General features: G+C 39.4%; 1 protein-coding gene across 2 annotated transcripts in view; it reads left to right on the top strand.

Annotated features, from left to right (window-relative positions):
- LOC139980165 (uncharacterized) overlaps nt 1–21,480 on the top strand; it is a 68,950-nt gene that overhangs the window by 2,885 nt on the left and 44,585 nt on the right. For both annotated transcript variants that reach the window (XM_071991610.1, XM_071991609.1), the window contains exons 2-6: nt 17,927–17,953; nt 19,407–19,548; nt 19,784–19,923; nt 20,554–20,730; nt 21,097–21,282. In XM_071991610.1, coding sequence (XP_071847711.1) covers nt 17,927–17,953; nt 19,407–19,548; nt 19,784–19,923; nt 20,554–20,730; nt 21,097–21,282 — 672 coding nt within the window. The remainder of the gene's footprint in view (nt 1–17,926; nt 17,954–19,406; nt 19,549–19,783; nt 19,924–20,553; nt 20,731–21,096; nt 21,283–21,480) is intronic.

Below are 21,480 nucleotides of genomic sequence, written 5' to 3'. Positions count from 1 at the left end.
GACCTCGCATTCTGTGAATACCCCCCCCCCCTCCTCAAACAATGTTCGCATGATATATAGTATTTTATGGATCGTCTTAAGCCAGGGAGTTGTTGTGGACATCTCCCTGCTTAAACGTAGTGTATACAGCCCATCCGCCCAGGGTGTTGTTATGGAAACATAACAACTCCCTGATCCGACCGTGACAGTGTCGCTTGCCCTTCTCGACCTCATCGCATTGTTTATAATTATTATTTATTATTATCAACCTTGAAAAAAGGGTGACTCGGTTAGCCGAAGCTAATCTTCTCCGAGGCCCTAAAATACAGTCATTATAAAATGAATAATATTATGAAACGATAAACAGAGAGTAAGACTATTAAACATACATATATACAACAGTAAATCACAAAACTGTAAATATGGGTATAGAACATAAAAGCGTAATGAGATGATTAAGACTTGAAAAATTCATTGACTAAAACGTTTAAAAATAGGTCAAGATTTGGCATGCTTGCATTCAGCTGACAAACTATTCCATTCTTTGGCAGCTATGAAGGAAAATCTACGCTTGTGATATTCCGTTTTACCATCTTTCAGGTATAACTTACTTTGGGTCGTGGATCTCAAATTGTGATTATGAATTTCGTGTGTAAAGTTGAATAACTGGGTTAGGCCATTTGGGGAGAGGCCATTCGTGGTCTTGTACATCATGATCAATCGTCGTATACGTATTTGCGTATCGACAGGGTGCCACTTTAGCATTTTAAATAATTCTGTCGAGCTTTCATATCTTCCCGAGTTCGTAATAATACGCGCTGCTGCTTTTTGCATATGTAACAACTTTTGTAAATCATTTGCTCCACACGTACCCCAGACTATACAACAATAATCTAGAATGGGTCGTACATACCCATTATAGAAGATAATTTTCGTATTCAAATCAATATATGGTTGTATGCGTCTCAGTAAGGCAAGGCGATTTGAGACTGTTTTAAAAAGTTGTCAACCTGAATATGCCAGGATAAATTGTTATCAATTGTTACACCTAATGGTTCTTCATATTTGACAGTCTTGAGAATTTTGCCCCCGAGTGTCACAGAAAGAGTATTTGCATTGTCAGGTAATGAAGCCAGTCTCTGACCAGATCCCATCAATAATACCTTCGTTTTAGTGGTGTTGATTGCCATTTTATTTCGGTCACACCAGGCACTAACTTTTTCCATGTCTCTTTGCAATATGTTATTCAAGTCAATGGTAGATGTATCACTGGCATAAAATGTTGTGTCGTCAGCATACATATCCGCTGAACAATATTCCAAAGTGAGATTCACTCGATGAAACACCATTTAAGTATGTGCATTGACTTCTATTAACTAAATAGGATTTGAACCAATTAATCGCTTTACTCGATACACCATAAATACGTAGTTTCGTTACCATAATCTCGTGGTTTACCAAATCGAATGCCTTACTGAGGTCTAAGAAAACAGTTCCCAAAATATACCCCTTATCAATAGATTCCATCCACTGATCCACAACCTTCAATAGCGCCGTTTCGCATGAATGCTTTTCCCTGAAACCCGACTGCGCATTACGTAAAAGGTCACACTTATTCAAATGCTTACTGAGGGCTAGGTGGACATGTTTTTCAATTATTTTTGAGAGAATTGGTAAAATTGCAATCGGTCTGTAGATCGATAAATCATGGCGGGATTCCGTTTTAAAACTCGGGATAACCTTAGCTTCCTTCCAGTTACATGGAAATACATCAGTATCAATGCTTTGATTTATTATTCGTGTAATACTGGGAGTAATTTCAATTGCACTTATCTTTAATACATGCGCACTTATTTCATCGAGACCGGTCGCTTTGTTAGGGTCAGGCGACTGCAGATACTTCAAAACAAACTGTTCAGTTACTCTTGGGATATTAAATGCCTCCCCTTGTGGTAATTTGGCGTTTACATACTTCCTAACCTCAGGGAAAGTATCACAGTTGTTGTGCTGGTTGTTAACCAGGTAAGTTTGACTCACTTCAGTAAAATATTTATTGAAGGCTCCCACAATATCGCGCGTCTGTTATTAGTTTTCCATCCACATTTAAAATATTGGGACTGTGGTTAATAACCATTCCAGTGTTGTTCGATTGCGCATCTTTCAGAACTTTCCAGATGGCTTTGGAATCGCCTTTGTTGGAAACTATAGCTTCTTTGAAATAGTTTTGTTTGGCTGCACGTATCATACAAGTCACTTTATTGCGCCAAAATCGATACGCAGTAGGATCCTTGATCTTTGTTCGGTTAATTGCATTGTTAATATCTCTATTGAACCACCTCGGTTGTTTCTCACGTTTGACCCTTTTTGCTTTCTTGGGAGCATGTAAATTCAAAACATTAATGAAGTTCTCATGCCAGCATGACAGAGATTTATCAACATCACATTCATGGGGGAGGGGTCCTATTGGTAACATGTTTCTCAAATCTGATTTGAAAGCAGCAGTATCAATTCGATCTATGGCTCTATACTTAAAGCTTCGATGTGATTTATTTCTTATTACTTTATTGTTCAGTCGCCAAGTGAAGAAAATAGGGAAATGATCACTCAGACGTACTTGGGGCACGATTGTGTTCATCAATCGATTTTCATTTGTGGTATAAACATGATCAATTAGAGTCATTGTACTCTCAGTTTGCCGCGTAGCTACCATTTGAGTCAGATTAAATATTCGAAGTTCAAGCTGCCATCTCCTATTCACCTTTTTATCTAAGAGGTTAATATTAAAATCACCGACAATTATAATATCACTAAAATCTTTAAAAGGTGCTAGAAGCATATCGTGGAAACATTCATACCATTGCGTATTGGAATCTGGTGGGGGATACATGATGCATAGCAGAACATTTCTAATATGGGGTAATATAAGTTCAATCCAAATTGCTTCAATTACGTCAACTTCATACTCAGGATTTCTAAGAAACGGCCTTCCATGTTCAATATAGGCAGCCACGCCACCACCATTCCCTTTTCTGTCTTTCCTTATAATATTATAGCCTGATATAGCTAATTCATGATCTTGGATTGAATCAGTTAAAAATGTTTCATTTAGGGCAAACACATTAATCTTTGTTTCTTGATTGTTCATGAGAGCCTGCAACTGATCAACTTTTGGGAGTAGATGGCATATATTCAAAAATCCAATCTGGAGCATATTTTGGACCTTCGCGTCTTTTTCTCATGGGGGTTTGGTGAATAGATTCTCTCGGAATGGGGAGTGGATGTATTCAAATTTCGACCAGATTGAGTTATTTCGCCCGACGCAGATATGTTCTGCAAGGATATATTATGATCATTAAAATTACCACGTAAAATGCAAAATTCATCGTTTAAAATGTTAGAAGCGGGAGAGTTCAAAGTTATAAAATCATTGGACCTGTGGTATTTCAAATAGTCGATACTTTCCACCTCATACTTTTGTTTCACAGTACTTACGGCACTATCATCTTGGCCAAGTTCCTATCGAAAATAACAATATCGTTCCTTGTGTCCATATCGCGAGCAAACTCGGCACTCTAACGGTTGTTGGTGACGGCAGGTTCGAATGTTGTGGTTATGCTCTCCACAATTGTAGCAACCGTGTCGTGCTGATGGCGTATGATGTTGTTTATGATCATTGTAGCTGGTTTTGTCTCGGTAATGGTTCTGGTTCTGGTAGTGGTATGGTGGGCGTTGGCGAATGGGGGCATCATTGGTTCATGTCTAGTTGTTGGGCGACGGAAGTTGGGCGGTTGGTAACTCCTGGCATTCTGGCGTGGTTGGGGATTGCGATCAGGTCCTACATGATTGCGGCGAGGATACTTTACACGAGGGCTCCTGTATTTCGATGGTTGGGGATTGCTGCGGATTTGATCTTCAGGAGTGGCTTTGTTGACTAGAGTTTGACGGTATATCGAGGGGATTGCTGTGAGGCTCTCTGCAAGTCTTTCAGCTCCTTTGCGATTCAAGTGAACGTCGTAAGAGTACATTGATCGGTCTATTCTTCCATCTGCGTACTTGAATGATAAGCTTTTTGCAATATATTGACAGTCTAGTTTCCGCATCAGCTCGTTCAGTTTGTTGTCAAGTTCCTCGATTTCAGGCGAATAGGCATCGAGTCTCGGGCATGGCCCAGACACGGTGATGAAGGGACCGTTCCCCGTTTTTGGAGTGGCTACCTGAAGAGTTGTAATCATGTCCTCGAATTTTTCAAGAATTTCTGTAACGTCACTCCCGCTCGAAACATCATTCGTCCCCACATGAATAATCAGGTTCTGGATTTTCTCGAGGTCAATCTCTTCAGTTATGTCCATGCGTATTGATTCAACAGACGCTCCGCGAATGCATCGCACAGTTGTGTTTTCAGGGTTAACCTTGGCAGACTGAGTTTCGCATGATATATAGTTTTCACTAGATACACTGAGTTTTAGACGTCTTGAAATTGGTTTTGAGGGCATAAGTTAACGGTCAAGAAAAAAAACTTTTTTTTTAGTCTTTATGGTTATAGAGCTCACTGGTTTTAACTTCAAAGACAACAAAGGAGAAAGAAAATTGTTAATAATCCGTTTCTTTACTTGAAATATTATCTCAACATGTATGGGCTCTGTTTTTAGGAGGGAGCTCATTCAGCTGCTTTTCATGAGTGATGAGATCGAGAATGTTGTATGGGAGGGGTGGTTACTTTAAAGGCATTGAAGACTTTCCCCAAACTGCGTGCGGCCATCTGAAAAAAAGTTAACTTTCTGTTGCTTGCAAGTGACGGTTTGTTCGTGTCGCTACAAAATGCAAACAGTAATGAAACGTGATATCTTGTTATCTTTAGCTGGACCTGAGATGTTCATCGCTGTATCGTTTGTACACTGTGCTGTGGGTATTGACCGCAGCTGTATGTACTGACTGTACACTAGTGTCTCTGTGTGTGTATTTTCTGGGATCGATGGTGGTGTCTTACACTTCTGTTACACCTCATTCGAAACTATAGGTCAAATTACAGGCATTATAGACGTTTCTTTTTGCGCGAGTCTTCACACCCTTTAATGGAAACAACAAACCCAACCACTATCCACAGGTATGTTTGATAGCCTGGTAACTGCCATGAGCAACTTAGCTTAGAAAATCTTATTCTAGCTGAGAAATTATCCGCAGATTTAATGCTATTTCACGCACAAGGATGATCATGAAGACTTGATTAATGTCTAAATATATACATCGAGTCCATTGTGCTCAAAGTTCGTATGTTGTTTTCTTCTTTAATTAGTGCAATATTTCCGAATGGAGTTGCTGAATCAAAACCATTGAACTTTGGCCTTACGTACGATAGTATTTGCTTCAATGGCAACACTGTTTGCATTCTACCATGAAATTATGGAAAGTGAAAGGTTGCAAGTTTCTTGGGGTGAGGAGGGGGTGCTCCACAAATATCTCTGTTCTATAAGCTGGAGATGATGGTTGGATTCGTGTCTCCTTTCCTGAAAAGGCTGCTAAGATGAACACGATGGAAAAAGTATATAGTTTCAATTTAAACTGGAGGTATTTTCCGTAGTGCAATGATTTATAGGAAAGCTATATAGCGCATTATTAAAGTTCCTCATTCGCCACGGTCTATCCACATGCGCACATTTTACTCCAACCCTGGCACACGTAACGTTCGCAGCAAGGCTGGTGACATTTCTTAATTCTTTACTGATCTGGACACGAAATCTGCCGCATAAACTGACATAACGTCACCACAAAAGGGGAGAAAAGGTCAAGTTAAATGTTTTCCTCTTTAATTGTAATTAAAGGCATTGAAGACTCGCCCCAAACCGCGTGCCGCGCTCTGAAAAAGTTAACTTTCCGTTGCTTGCAAGTGAAGTTTTCTTCTTGTCGCTACAAAATGCAGACAGTAATGAAACGTGATACCTTGTTATCTTTTATCTAGACCTGAGATGTTCATCGCTGCTATATACACTGTGTTGTGGGTATTGACCGTAGCTGTATGTATTGACTGTACACTGACTAGTGTCTAATTACCGACGGTAGCAAGCTGTGTGTGTATTCTCAGGGATCGATGGTGGTGTCTAACACTTCTGTTACACCTCATTCAAAACTAGGTCAGATTACCGGCATGAGATGTTTCTTTGTGCGCGAGTTTTCACACCCTTTAAAGCTATGTGCAAAATAATAACATATATACTATGCGTTCTGTGATTTGATTGCATACATGAATGCTTGTTCCGATATCTATTTCAAAGAAGCATAGGCTATAGCATTTATTGAAGCCATGTATGAGGAGAATGTTGCCCGGCCCCTGCAAATTGTTCGAACTTATGAATGTCTGGGGTTTTCCCGTGTTCATTTTCTGCCCAATCGTAACAATGACCTTTCCTATGTAATCGGAAATGAAGATTTGATCATGATCGTTATCAGGGTCTTTTTACAATTTAAACACTTTCATCGACCGTATGAATAGAGATCTTGCAGATTTATATTTTGTAAGGTAAATAAAAATCGTGGGGAAACGTTCAACAGCGAACGATTACTTCCCATTGATATAGGTTATCACATTTGAATTGGCGCAATTATGAGGAATTATTAACTATTGTGGCCAAAATGGCCAGTCAATTACGATCGAAAGGTTGTTCTATCATATCGTACTCCAAATAATTTTGTATAAAGACTTACTGTGTACAAATCGGATTGAATTTCCATGATGTTCATCCTGTTCGCATAATCATGGAGGTGTTTCACCTCCATGCAGGCGCGGCGGAACGGAAAAATTATTGGGGGGCTAATGTGTGGAGACTATCTAAGGGGTGCGCCACCATCGGTTGGCGCGGAGCGTACAAGAAAATTTTGGGTTTTTTCAAACCCCCAGATGGCCGGAAACGGCACTTTCAGAGTGTTTTATGCTGCGAATACCTAGCCCTACAATATGGGTCTCAAGCCTGCAATTTCTCAGATTGCACGTAAAAGTCTGTAAAAACATTGTAATTTGTATATTCGATGGTTTTTTAAGAGAGTAGCTATTACTCGTAGTGTACTCGCAAAGATGTTTTTGAGTGTAGTAAGGGCAGTGGCGGAGCTAGAGTATTGGTCAGGGAGGGCAAGAATGGTCTGTAGGGGCGCTTTCGACACTATCTAAGCGGAGCGCCACCACAGGTTGGCGCGGAGCGTACAGAAATTTTTTGAGTAAAGATACTTCCTAGATTGCAGGAAATGACCCTCCCCGGGGCCTTGCTAATTTGCAGATAAACGGAGAATAAATAGGTGTCGTCGCCATTTTGTCGGCAAATTACACCAACAGAATATGACAAATGTCAATAGGTATATGAGAGCGCAATAAAATAGTCAAAAATCGCGAATAAATAAAAAGTAGTGAAAAGCTGAAAAGGGCGCCAGCAGTCCATTTGAGTCCGTCAGGGGGGAAGCATCCGCCCCCTGACTGTATATATGGACGCTCCGCCACTAAGTAAGGGGATGTTGGAGAACTGGCTGAAATGAGGCAAGTCATTGGCCTAAGACGAAGTTGTGTTACGCTTACCGGTACTCACACTCACTGCTTCCAATTTTCACGGGGCGGTTGGGGTGACAATGTGGTCTATAGCCAGGGGACGGGCCGAGGGTCCCCCAGCAATTACTAAAATTATTACACCTATAGACTAAGAGTATACGTGTGCATCGGACAGATCGTCAAGTATGCATTGAAAAATGGGCAGATGCACGTTTCGGAGCCTTGGTAAATATTGGGGGGGCTTATCATGCATTTGCCCCCTCAACTTTTTTATTGGGGGCTGAGCCCCCCCCCCAAGCCCCCCCCCCCGGTTCCGCCGCCACTGCCTCCATGGCATAACCAAGCTTCAGACGCACCCTCGACCTACATCCAGCGACGACGCCAGAACCCCGTCGAGTTTGTGCAATGGGCAGTAAGAATGAACGATGTACCATGAAACAGTGAGCGCATTTAGTTTCTAATAACTTGATTTTCTGGCTAATTTGTTAATGTTCATTGATTGCCAGGGATAAATTTCAGGCGAAGTGAGGGTGGGGGTTGGGTAGGCATATCCCCTGCCCTCTTTTTATATACGCTGTAGTTATATATTGTCACGAACGACTGTATTCATTGTACGTGTATTCAGTATACGCTGGTCTGGGTGATAAGTAGGTCACTCGTCGTGACTGATAACCGTGTTTAATTTTTCTGAAAGCGACGGGAAATGATGGCGCTATTCGGTATTAGCGATTACAAATTTCCAGAACATACGGGAAGTTATTTTTAGCAGGTGACCGGATATCGTCGACCAATGAACGTTGAACTGTCAGTCGTATCTTCGAGACATGGATGATTCTCGATGTTTTTCCGTCAGGATTCCTGGAAAAGAACTTTCGGGAGATTAAACCCGGCTATATATAAAAAGAGATATTTTCGGTGATTTGGAGTTTTCCGATCTATTGTGAGAAGAAATTCATCTGAGATAAAAGATTAATTATCGAGAGGACGGACGGAGGAACCGGTGGACTGTTTGTTTATTAGATTGGTGCGTCGTTTAACCGGGACAGGCGTGACTTCGGCAGAGTTTTTCGGAGTTCACTCAGGAGGAAGCCATCCTTGGGATACAAACGTTGAGTCGAATTGGACCAGCGGGGAACGGTTTTGCTCCTGACCAAGTCACGGGATACCAGCCTACGAGGGATACTCCCGACATCGTTGTTGGTGACGCAAGGAGGTCAGAACAGCTACGAAAGGAACCGAGAGCCGGCACGCGCCGCGTAAGATAAGTTAAGTAATCTTTTAAAAATTTAACGGCCGTATAATATTGTAAAATCTGTCTGTAATATTCCAAATTTCTAGAACCAATAATCCCTGTACAAATCAGTAGAGATCGTATCATTGTAAATATATCGTTTTTGTTAACTTCAGAAACCTCTCAGTAGTCTTTTGGTCCTTTGAGTTTACTTCCCTGAATCTATCTAAAATTGTATTTTATCGGCTTTGAAGGCCATGGCAAGGAAAACCCGGGGTCGCAACAGAGGTGCCCTAGAGGGTGCCATTTTGTATTATCCCACGGAAGTTGTGACATATATCAATCTCCATATGAACTTTATACAGGTTTGTTCTAAATTACATCAGGTTATATGTTACAATCACGCTAGATCGAATTTCACGTTCATCATCGAATAACCACTCTCGTCGGTCATCGAACCGCAACTCAGCTGGTTGTATCTATTTACAATAACGGTTTGAGTTTACAACGTACATGTTAGTCCAAATGAATGTCTTATGAAATGGTAACAACTGAAGAAATTCCAAATGCTGTCATAAACAATATATAAGATGGGTCCACAGTACACTATCCCCTATCCACATCGAAGACTTTGCAAACTTTTATAGCGTGTTTAGTTTCAAGGGTCAATATTTCCTGCTGTCATAATTAACACACATACCAATTAAATTGTCCTATTTGGTTTCGATGATTATCGTAACTTTTGCATTCCTGATGGCGTGTGTGTGTATGTATGTGTGTGCGTGTGAATGTGTGTGCGTTTGTGACGCCCAGCTTGTAAACACGATATCTCAAGAAGGGAAGGTCAGACCAATTTCATATTTAAAGTGTAGATGTACCACATTATGTACAAGTAGCCTATTGTTTTTGGTGGAGGTCAAATGTCATTTGGGGTCACCTGGGGTCAAATTGTGAAAACTTTGTAAACACGATATCTTTAGAAGAGAAGTTCGGACCAACTTCATAGTTAGTGTGTAGAAGTACCACATGAGAGGCCTATTGTTTTTGGTGGAAGTCAAAGGTCATTTGGGGGTCACCAGGGGTCAAATTGTGAAAACCTTGTAAACACGATTTCTCAAGAAGAAAAGCTTGGGCAGACCTCATATTTAGTGTGTAAAAGTACCACATTTAGTACAAGAAGTCTATTGTTTTTGGCAGAGGTCAATGGTTATTTTGGGTCACCAGGGATCAAAATGTGAAAACCTCGTAAACACGATATCTCAAGAAGGGGATCCTTGCATGGCAGACCTCATATTTGGTGTGTAGGAGTACCAAATTGTATAAAAGAAACCGTTGGTGCTGGTAAAGGTCATTTGGGGTCACCAGGGGTCAAATTGTGAAAAACTTGGGATATCTCAATACTAGCGGAAACTTGGGCCAACCACTAATTTATTGTATAGAAGTACCACATTGAGTTAAAGAAGCCGATTGTTTTTGGTGGAGGTCAAAGGTCATTTAGGGTCATCAGAAGTCAAATTGTGAAACCCTTGTAACAAATTACTACATTACGTCAGATTCATGTTACATCATCGAAAACACAATGTATGGAACGCGGAAAGGGTCAACGTGAGGCGCCGTCCACTTAGAAATGGTCGTTCACCCAGAAACCGTTCACTTAGAGATCGCCGCTCAAATGCAAGCAGCCGCCCACTTATAAATTGCCGTTTAACGTGAGGCGCCGTCCACTCAGAGATGGTCGTCCACTCAGAGACCGTTTACTTAGAGATCGTTGCTCAAATGCAACAGACTCCAATTTTGAAATCGTCGTTGAAGTACAGAAACCGTTCATTCAGAAATAGCCGTTGACTCAGAAATCGTCCACTTACAAATCGCCGGTCGATGCTGAGCCGCGCCTACTTAGAATTCGTCCTCCCTTTACAATGTCTATATACGTATGCATTAAGTGGGCGTGGACTATTAACCGGCTGTGCTCCCGCCCAGTAACGTACACCGAGCTGTTACAGTAGAACGCTGTTGTTCCCGCTTCATTCAAGTCGGCCCTGCGGCGCCCCTCCCTTTTTTCAGGAGAGTAATTTCGTCTCGGTACACCGAGGACCACATGCAATGAACTTGTTTCAAGAATCCAAAAGAAATAAAATGGAAGAAATAATTTACACGTTGGGGGTCGAAAATGCCGAAGAAGTTTCCCGTAACTTCGAAAGGGAACAGGCAACTCATAGACAAACAGGAATAACTAATTTGGAAAGTAGTAACATCCGTCGCTAGTCCCAGTTTTTTTTTTTTCATTGGTCTAATCAATTTGACCGAGATTTGACCATTCATGTGCTCAGCATTTGTCAAAATAAAAGAAAGTGATGACTTAGCATGTATATGCTTCAGTAACTGAGCATCAAATATAACATATTCTTGGCCATGGAAAAGTGTGATGTGTATCATAATGATGACCATAGATGATCATAACTGTTAACCCTTGTAACTACAGATGTAAACATTTAATTTTTAATTTACAATAATGAATTAATAAATTGTAACTATGAAATACTATAGGCGTTACACAATAGTAATTCCACTAACTGTTACAAATTTACAAAACATTGTAATAACTTAATGATCCCTTACTATGAATTAGTAAATTCAGTGTTACCAAGTAACGTTTCATGACAAATGTAATAGTATATCATTAAAACAAATCAATTGTATTAACAAGTCAATAATCATTTAAAGAAATTACAATACGTTTGAAATAAAAATGTGTATATAATTGCAAGTTAAAAATTCTTCATTTGTGGTACTTATTAATACGACATTAGTTGTTAAAAATTAATAATTCATCATTATGAAGTAATAACTCATTTTTAACAAGTAATATTTCATTAAAACATACAAGTATTTCATTACAGCAAATTATCATTCGTACTAACAAATCAATAATTTTGGGGAAAATTGTAATCACGAATTATTAATTAAAAATACTAATGGACTTTATTGTACGTCGTCTCAACATGTACAAACTCCCGGAGATTGAGTACGAACCGACACTGTATGAAATGGATCAAAACAAATAAGTATGAGGATCAAGTCTAGTATTGGGGATTGGCCGCAAGCTGAGGAATACCAGCACCGTACTCATATACTCATCATACTAACGTTAGGTTTGTATTGCGAAAGATCCATCTTTTTTTTCCAGAGGCCTAAAGAAGCACACCTCCTTTTGTAACAGGTGATTCACTGCAATCAAGCAAATCTGCCGTTCTTCTGTTGTTGAAACCGATTTTCACAAATTCCTCGAATTGTATATCATCGTTTGATCCATTTTAATTTGTGATTGAAAATTCAATGAACGAGTACGAGTGCGAACGGCCGACGCACCTCGACTCTGTGATTGAAAAGTTCACGCTCGCCCACGATATAAATATGCAAGTTTGACTGGCACTCAAATGGACGATCTCTGAGACGACGATCTCTGAGTGGGCGATCTGTGAATGGACGATTTCTGAATCACGACCATTTCTCTGTCGCGGCGGTTTCTAAGTAAACGGCCATTTCTAAATTGACGGTTCCCGAAAATGTGGGTGTGTTTTCGCGGCAATCTCTGATTAGACGGCCTGTGTATCAACGGCCATCTCTAAGTGGACGGCCCCTCGCGTTAAGCAGCGATTACAAAATGGACGGCTGCTGTATTTCAGCGGCGATCTCTAAGTGGACGGTTTCTGAGCGAACGACCATTCCTATTTGGACGGCGCCTCATGTTGACCCTTTCCGCGTTCCATAACAATGCACAAGGGACGTAGCCAGGGGGAGCAGGGGAAGCGACCGCTCCCCACCCTTTCAGTGTCGTTTTTTTTTTAAACTGTCGTTTTTTAGCATGGTATTTTGTCAGTGCTCTTTTGGTCTTGAATACTCGTCAGCTCCGTTAACTCGATTGTAATCGTAGTAACATTCACGCCTACTGATTCAACTACTTACTTAGTTTGGCAGATGCAATTAGCTAAATTTAGCTTATAGCCGATTACAAGCCTACAGTTGGCCACTGTGTAATAAAATACATATTGCCTACCTAACCGCACTCTATGGAATGTCACGAACTGTATGCACAACAACGTCGACAACGTTCGTTCAATGAGTCGTCCTAAGGTGTTGCACGAACAGCATGTTACTAGCAATCGTACGTGATACGCACTTCCTGTAATAATTATTACACTGCTAATACACTGCGATAACGATATTTGTTTTTAGGCCACTGCATATCTGGCAATATTACAAAATATGAAAGTTTATATTGTCCATCAGTTAAGTTCGTCAAATGTATTAAAGTCCAGACATTGGACAATAAACAAGAATCATCCTACTGGAAAAAATTGTAAAAGAGCACTATGTTTGTCTTTCTGATATATTATGTAAAAGAACATGTAACAGAATTCAAACAGGAAACAAAATCTGCTGATTATGATATCATATGATCAGGGGCGTAGCCAGTATGTAGCACTGTAGGCCCGGGCCTACATTTTTTTTGGCCAAGTTATTTTTTTTTTTTAAAACACCCATAATTCAAATCGATAAGCTTGCTGGACGAGTTTAAGAGTCTATAGACAGGAAAAACTAAAATGAACGTAGCAAGAATATGGCTAAATTAGGTGACCTATTCTTCTGTCATCTATAGGCTGTCATTTCTATCGCGTGCCGTTTCATTCAACACTCTACCCGCCGAAAAAGACTAGGATCCGATCTTGTCAGTTTTTTAACATGTAGTTAAGAACCCGTTTACGCAGATAATATTTCAGTTGAGAAAACAGTTGAGAAATTTGCATCAGATTGCAATCGTCGGATACCTCTCGCCTTCTCTTATTATGCTAACTTAAACATTTAATAGCTACAGTTGTATCAAAGACAATTACTGGCTATAGTTATATCAAAGACATTTCAGGCCTATCTTTGTATCTATAAGTATCAGAAGTTGAAACGTAAGACTACTCTGTACATGAACCTTGCTAATTTTAAATGCATTATGTAGTATTGAATTAGACATTTAATAGCTACAGTTGTATCAAAGACAATTCAGGCCTATCTTTGTATCTATAAGTATCAGAAGTTGAAACGTAAGACTACTCTGTACATGTACCTTGCTAATTTTAAATATGTAGTATTGAATTAGACATTTAATAGCTACAGTTGTATCAAAGACAATTACTGGCTATAGTTGTAACAAAGACATTTCAGGCCTATCTTTGTATCTATAAGTATCAAAAGTTGAAACGTAAGACTACTCTGTACATGTACCTTGCTAATTTTAAATACATTAGGTAGTATTGAATTACGTACTATTTTAACTCATTTGTTTTTCGGGTTTAAAAGTGATATTGAATGAGGTGTCTCAAGATAGCAAGAGGCCAGGGAACCAGAATGAACACTCGGGAAGGGCCGTTTCCGGCCATCTGGGGGGGTTTGTAAAACCAAAAATTTTCTTGTACGCTCCGCGCCTACCGATGGTGGCGCTCCGCTCAGATAATGTATGTATGTATGTATATGTGATCTTCCCGCAAGCAGGAACTCGCGAAAGAAGCCATAATCGTGCCTACAACTTTGAAAATCCATATCAATCGCAAAAAGTGCTCCCCCATTTCAAATTCCTGGCTACGTCGCTGCAATGCACTTTTGCATTCTGCAGGTTGCTTCTCTGTCCTTTTTTAGAGTAAAAGGTATTTCCCCCTCTCTTTTCACGTATCGCACATGGACTGTATTGTATCTCCCTTTTAGAGTAATATAATTCTTCTTTTCTCTGGTTTCAATCACATCACGTATGGCGTACACTGATAACAGCTTATTTGATATAAAGGCACATTTTGTTTTTCTCTCAGTAGGCACATTATACAATAAGATGAAATGCGTCATGAAAGTGTCCGCTATATTTTAAACTGAAGCATAGTGGCGCAGCGAAAGCGTGCTGGGAACTTACCCCCAGAGGCCCGAGGACCGAATCCTCGCCAGCTCTGCTATAGCTATTTTGTTTAACCATGGTTATTTCTCAAACGACGAAATGGCGTTGGAGTCACGGCAATATGACCTTCGGTGGTCGGGTGTATGGAAAGCCATTTTAACATTTAATCGGGAATTTTAGATATCTGAAATTGTTTCTTATTTCAGATATCTGAAATTGAATTCGAGATATCTAAAATAGATTTCGAGATATCTAGAATTCTAATTCAGATATCTGAAATTGAATTCGAGATATCTAAAATTGAATTCGAGATATCTAAAATAGATTTCGAGATATCTGAAATTCTAATTCAGATATCTAAACTTGAATTCGAGATATCTGAAACTGAACTTCGAGATATCTGAAATTGAATTCGAGATATCTGAAATTGAATTCGAGATATCTCGAATTGAATTTCAGATGTCTGAAATTCCCTGGTATTTCGAGATATCTGAAATTGATTTTAAGATATCTGCAATTATTTGTAGATATCTTAAATAAATTGTAGATATCTGTAATTTAATTTGAGATATCTGAAATTATTTCGAGATATCTGAAATTCCTTATTTTTAAATGTTAAAACGGCTTTCCATACGGGTGGTCATTGTATGCAGCTTTTTGAGAAAACAGTGTATCGTGTGCAATCGGCGCACCAATTTGACTGCCCGCCAAAATAGTAGCCAAGGCAATATATCCTTCTTTGCTATTGGCGACCTTTTCATTGAAGCGTCGGTGAATCGAGCGGTCATGAATACCACTAATGCCCTATATGAAAGAGTTTACAAAATAACATTGTGGCACTGCTGGTAGTAAGGAGTAATTGACGCAAAATAAAACGGAAGGTTTTATAAAAAAATTATTAAAATGGAACTAATCAAACCAATGGATGTGTTTTTAACTGTTCGTCACACACACACACAAAACTTACTGCGTTGGTATCGGTAGGTTAGGCGTTGAGACGCAGAAACTATGTGTGATAGGCTAGGCCTAGCGTTACGCCACGGTACGAATTAGTAATATAGGCTAGGCCTAGTACAAAATTATAAAGGCTTCGTAATTGACGCACCTTCGTAATTGATGCACCTTCAAATATTACTAGCAACGATACAGCAGTCATCCTAAACTTTTTGCAGCCAAATTACATATTAGATGAGTTTTGATCCATTTCAGGTATTATGCTGATCAAACTGTTGTTTAATCTAGCTTTTAACACCCTCCCCACAGTTTTGCACATATTTTTGGGCATTGGAAATCTTACTCCCCAAAAATAACCAAACTTACCTCAGTATGATACCACTAGTACTCAATGGGACCTAACCTGTCTGAGCTTAGACTTAGAGGCTCAGATCATAGCAAACAGCATTCAAAGTCAATGGATGTATACTTAGGCCTAGGCCTTCACTACAATTAGCCTAGTTAGCTTAACGGCGAATGTGTCAATTTAGAATGAAAGGACTTGACACGTATACCGCAGACATGTTGTGGTCAAATTCTTCTCAATTGTATGTTGTGTAGTCACAGAGCAATAGATATTTTGAGAATATTACATTTCTGAAGAACTATACATATGCCAGAAGCATACAGTTGAGTGACTTGGAATTTTCGTTGATAGACATCTTTATTCATATCCTTAAGTGCGTCAATTATGAGCTCACCATGCTACTAGTAGTAGTATAGTCAGTATTGCAAAGTTCGGCACACTGCGAAGTTCGGACACCTTAAGAAATACACGATTTCACCATGAAAACCTACAGGAAGAGCCACATTTCACCAAAAAGTACGAAGCTACAGTTATTTTCTCTCCAAAATGACACGTGTGCAAGAAATTACTTACATACTTGTCAATAAAATGACGAAGATCTATGAAGTCTGTTATAATTACTGAAAGAGCAACTGCGTCACCAATTTTATCACCAGCGCCACACTGTGGGTTGCGTGTCCGAACTTCGCAATACTCTAGCAAAGAAATACCAGTTCCACAATCACGAAGAATCTTCTTGGAAAACAACGTGAAAACAGTTTGCAGGAAAGAAAGTTTGGCCGTGTATCCTACTATAACACAATTCTCCCACCATATGAAGTATATTTTCAGGTGATTTATACCAGAAGATTCAGTTTTGGGGTGTTTTAAGTCTTAAGGGTCCGAACTTCGAAGTCACCATGCTACTACTACTACTAGTAGGCACTACTGGATTCAGTGACTGTTATATCCTTATATTGAATAAACCTCCAATACAGGTGTCCATTTGTCAACTGGAATAAATTGACAGTAGGTTTACAATATCGATCCCTAGACCATCCAACTATTTATAGGTGACATTATAACCTCTTATCCATTACTCAATTTGACCTGTCACTGATAACTAAGAACTCAGAATTGAAATATATCAAGACTTCTAGTTTGCAATTGCTCAGCCTAGAAAGCTGTTTTGTGTATTTTCTTTACATATATATTATAATTGTGACTAAGCAAAACCATAAATTTAATTATTGTTGACCAAGTCTGCCTACTGATCCCCCACAGTGAATGAGAATAGCCTTTCATATGGCCAATCTAGTTTGGCAGTTATGATAAGACTGATCAACAAACATTGATTGAATGTACATCTGACCAGTACTACTAGTACTATTACTACTACTAGGCGGAGTGTATAGTCTAGTGGTTAACGCCGGCGTCTCCCAGTCATGAGATCCCCGGTTCGATTCCCCGCCGACAGCAATGTGTGTCGTCTGGCAAGGGTGTTGTTCAATAACAACTTCCTGACATGGACGTTAAATGGATGTGTGCCGAGAGATTGGCTTCGGTCAGCTTGCGAGTCTATAAGCCTCCATGGCTTCTTTCGCGAGTTCCTGCTTGCGGGAAGATCACATATACATACATACATACATACTACTAGTAGTATGATTTTGAATTTAGATGGACACTGTTTTCATAGGTTTTGTTGACAAATTGTAGGCAGATTATTAGATTAATCACCATGACACATGTCTGATAATTCTTATTCAGTGCTGTTCTTGTCTCATGGTTGTTAACCTTTTGATTTCATGTTGCAATGTATAACACCTGGATTAAAGAGTTAGAAAGTCATTAAGATAAAGGTACATTTTGTACTTCAATTTTGCATACATGACTTCAAGAAACCTTTCATCATACTTTTGATTTTCTGTTCTGCCTCTCTGTGTAGCATTATTCAATCTATGCTCTCATTTACAGATGGTTGCAGTAGCAGTCAAGGCCCACGTAAGTTACATCGGTTGAACTATAGCATTTACTGATGAAACGTACTTGTTCCTTGCCCCTCTACCCACTCCATACAAAATCTGGGATCATTAACTATTAATTGAATCTGTTATTTGTTATGGTAATAAATGACCAAGGATCAGAAGGGGAAGACAGGGGTGATGGGTAATGCATGCCTCTTTGCTCCCTATACACCCAAGTATACTTTCCAATGACCATATAGATAGATAGTTTTATCAAGCTTGATCAAGTTGCCAAAACTTGCCAAAGGCTTGGTTCAGCGGTAAGAGTGTCTGCCTCACAATCCTTAGGTTCCAGGATCAAACTTCCGCCAGGAGCCAGAATCTCTTGACCTATTCGAAAATCGCTGCAGTGCAGTGGTGATGTGCGAAGTATGCTGTGGATTTGTTATTGCTGGTTTGTGAATTTGGGAAATGGGGTTTGTTTCTGGAATTTGTTTCGAAACAATTTTGTTCGTCATGGCTGCAGTGATGTTGAATGGGTTCTTTGCCTACCTCAGTATTTAAGAAAGTGGTCAGATGCTGGGGCATACACTCTCGTCACGTTTAAGAAAAGAGAAGGCTTGAAATAAGCCGGTGTTCATCAACGATCTAACATGGATAGGGTCTCAAATATGCATTTTGTAAGTTTTCCTGATCCTTGGGTCTTTAAACTAAACTAATTGCACAAGACAATATTTTTACCCTATGCAATGCCTGGGCCTCCATCGATGTTTAACTTTTGTTATTGCAAGAAATGCTTGTAATATGCTACCTGATATAAGATATACAGCAAAATGCTGTTGGTACACAAGGCAAATAGGTATAGCAGCGTCTGTATTCTGCAACAATATATTTGGTTATTTGTGATGAGGGAAGTGGTTCATAGACTTAAGAATTTTCTAGATGGAAAACGTAAGCGGCACTAAACTAGATCAGTGTAAGATGTTTATGGTGGAATCTGACAGTAAAAATCCTCTCAGTCACAAAATTACTTGTTTCCTACTAGTCTTGCTTGATAAATGTGTGTGTTGTTGTTTACTAACCTTTATTCAGTGTGCAATCAATTGCATTCAAATCAGTCAAATTACAATCAATTGCAATCAGATCAGTCAATTAATCATCACCATGGAGCATAGAATAGGTGTTTTTAGGTCTTAGATACTAGTTAAGTGAAATCAAGACAATTTAGTTTGGGAAACTGGGTACTGTAACATATTTTGAGAGCCTGTCTCATCAAAAATGACAAGATCATTCAAACTCTTGACATTTAAGTGTCTTGAAAATCAAGATCTTTCCCAGTGGTATCTCCGACTTATTAAAGAGCCATCTTATCCTGTCTGATATTCCCACCTATTGAGATAGTATAATAAATGTACATTTTAGAAGAGAAAGATGGATGCAACATTGCCTCGAAATAATTCTTGATTAAAATTTCCTTCGTAATATTTCAGCGCCTGACCGTAGCCCACCATACCGCATAAAATGTCCAAAAAATAAACGTGTCATCGCGGATGCAAAGGAGAGTGGAGTAATGGTCAGATGGGACAAGAAGGTTGACGTTGAATTTGGTGATGACGGCAGTGGTTTTTTAACGTAAGTTTCAATGTTTGGCTGTAGAAACTGTACAAAGTTGTTCACTGATACTTCACAATTGCGGGATCAGGATTCCTCCTTAAGAGGGAGATGAAGATTGCAATGGTCCCCTATTGACTATGTGAGTGTTTCACACTATTCGGCCAATTTAACTGGGATCAGATTCTCCTTGCATTCTCAAATGTGAACTATGTTTTGGGTTGCTATTATTTTGTCTAGCTTTTCAGTCTTACAGGAAATGGTTAGGGACTGGATCTGGTGCTCCCGGAGACTACTTTACAGTACAAGGTTCTCCGCACAAAATCTCTTACAGTGCCAAGGACAGAGCTGGCAATATACTGGAAGATGGTTGTGTCTTTAAAATTTATGTCAGAGGTGGTTATAAGTTTATTTTGGCTTAATTAACAACCAAAGAAAATGCATCATTAGCGAAAGACTTAAAGGTACTGGAAAAGAAATTATCAGCTGCTTGAAGTCCACCCAGACTTGCATAAAGAACAGTGAAAATTAACCAAATATTTCTGCTGATTAATTTACTAGTTTGGAGCAAGCAAATACCGAATGGGAGGAGAAGCGGGTGGGGATTCCATTTACTTGTCAACCAAATTAGAAAAGAGTGTTAAATCTTGTAATAGAGAGAAGCAAGAATACATTTTGACTAGTTGGTAGATAAAATGCGAAAAAACTGTTGACTGTCTGCAGTCTATATAATTCATTATTTTTTTGATCATTCTTAGTGTAAGGTGGTTGAGTGGTGATTTACAAATATTCTAGATACCACAAGGAAAGCCCAGGCTACATTCACCACCCAACTCCCCCCCCCCCCCAACCCTTACCAATCCACCTTCTCACAAGTTTCTTAGAAGTCCAAGTTCTCCCTCTCCCTTAAATTTGTATGCATGTCCACTACTTCACTAGAGTAAATTTAGGCTAATATTCGTTCTTTGCTATGTTCTATGATGTATCAATTAATCACGTTGTTTGCATATATTTCTGTTTGAACAGTTGTTACATGTTCCTCCCATGATGCGCCTAAACATGGATTTCTCTCCTGCTCTCATGGCTTGATCTATGGATCGGAATGTAAAACCTATTGTATGCCTGGATATAACTTGGTTGGACCCTCATCCACAACCTGTACAGAATATGGCTATTGGTCAAATACTTGGGCTCAATGTTCAGGTATAATAATAATGTATGCTCCATGTTTTGGTCAAGTACATTTGTTGGGTGTGATAATTCATTAGAAATCTGTTGAAATTTTTAATTAATTTATTTAATAAGTTGACCCCTAATTGCAAGCCCACATATATCATTTGAATAATGTGATGTTCCTCTTTTCAAAGAAGACAATTAAATATTTCCAAAAATTGCCTTACTTGCCTGATGTATTTTCTTTAAAAGAACTTTGCATCTGCGACGTGTCTTTATGCTAATTAATTTAAACCTCTCTTTTTATTAAACTTCCATGTATGAATCATGTCAAGTTCATGTTTCATCATTTATCTTTGCTTTACATTTCTGTTATTTTTATGTTTTTATTTGCAGCTGCGAATTGTGAGCCAGCACTGACCGGCATACCGTATGGTTCAGTCAGCTGTACGAATGGTAACCAATACCAAAGTACTTGTGTCTATGACTGTATTGAAGGCTACTCCATTGCACCCGGTCACATCAACAGCAGGACATGCAGTGCCAGCGCAACATGGTCGGGTGCTCAGCCAACCTGTAAAGGTAAAATGCTGACTTTTTTATAATTTCATTGGTATGCCAGTGGCGGCGGAACCGGGGGGGCTTGAAAAACTGAAAATTGCTGAAAAAGTTGAGGGGGCAAATGCATGATAAGCCCCCCCAATATTTACCAAGGCTCCGAAAAGTGCATCTGCCCATTTTTCAATGCATACTTGTCGATCTGTCCGATGCACACGTATA

This window comes from Apostichopus japonicus, chromosome 14 (assembly GCF_037975245.1).
Source record: "Apostichopus japonicus isolate 1M-3 chromosome 14, ASM3797524v1, whole genome shotgun sequence".
NCBI classification, from domain to species: domain Eukaryota; kingdom Metazoa; phylum Echinodermata; class Holothuroidea; order Aspidochirotida; family Stichopodidae; genus Apostichopus; species Apostichopus japonicus.
Note: the sequence above shows the minus strand (reverse complement) of the source record. Positions and strands in the feature narration are given on the sequence as shown.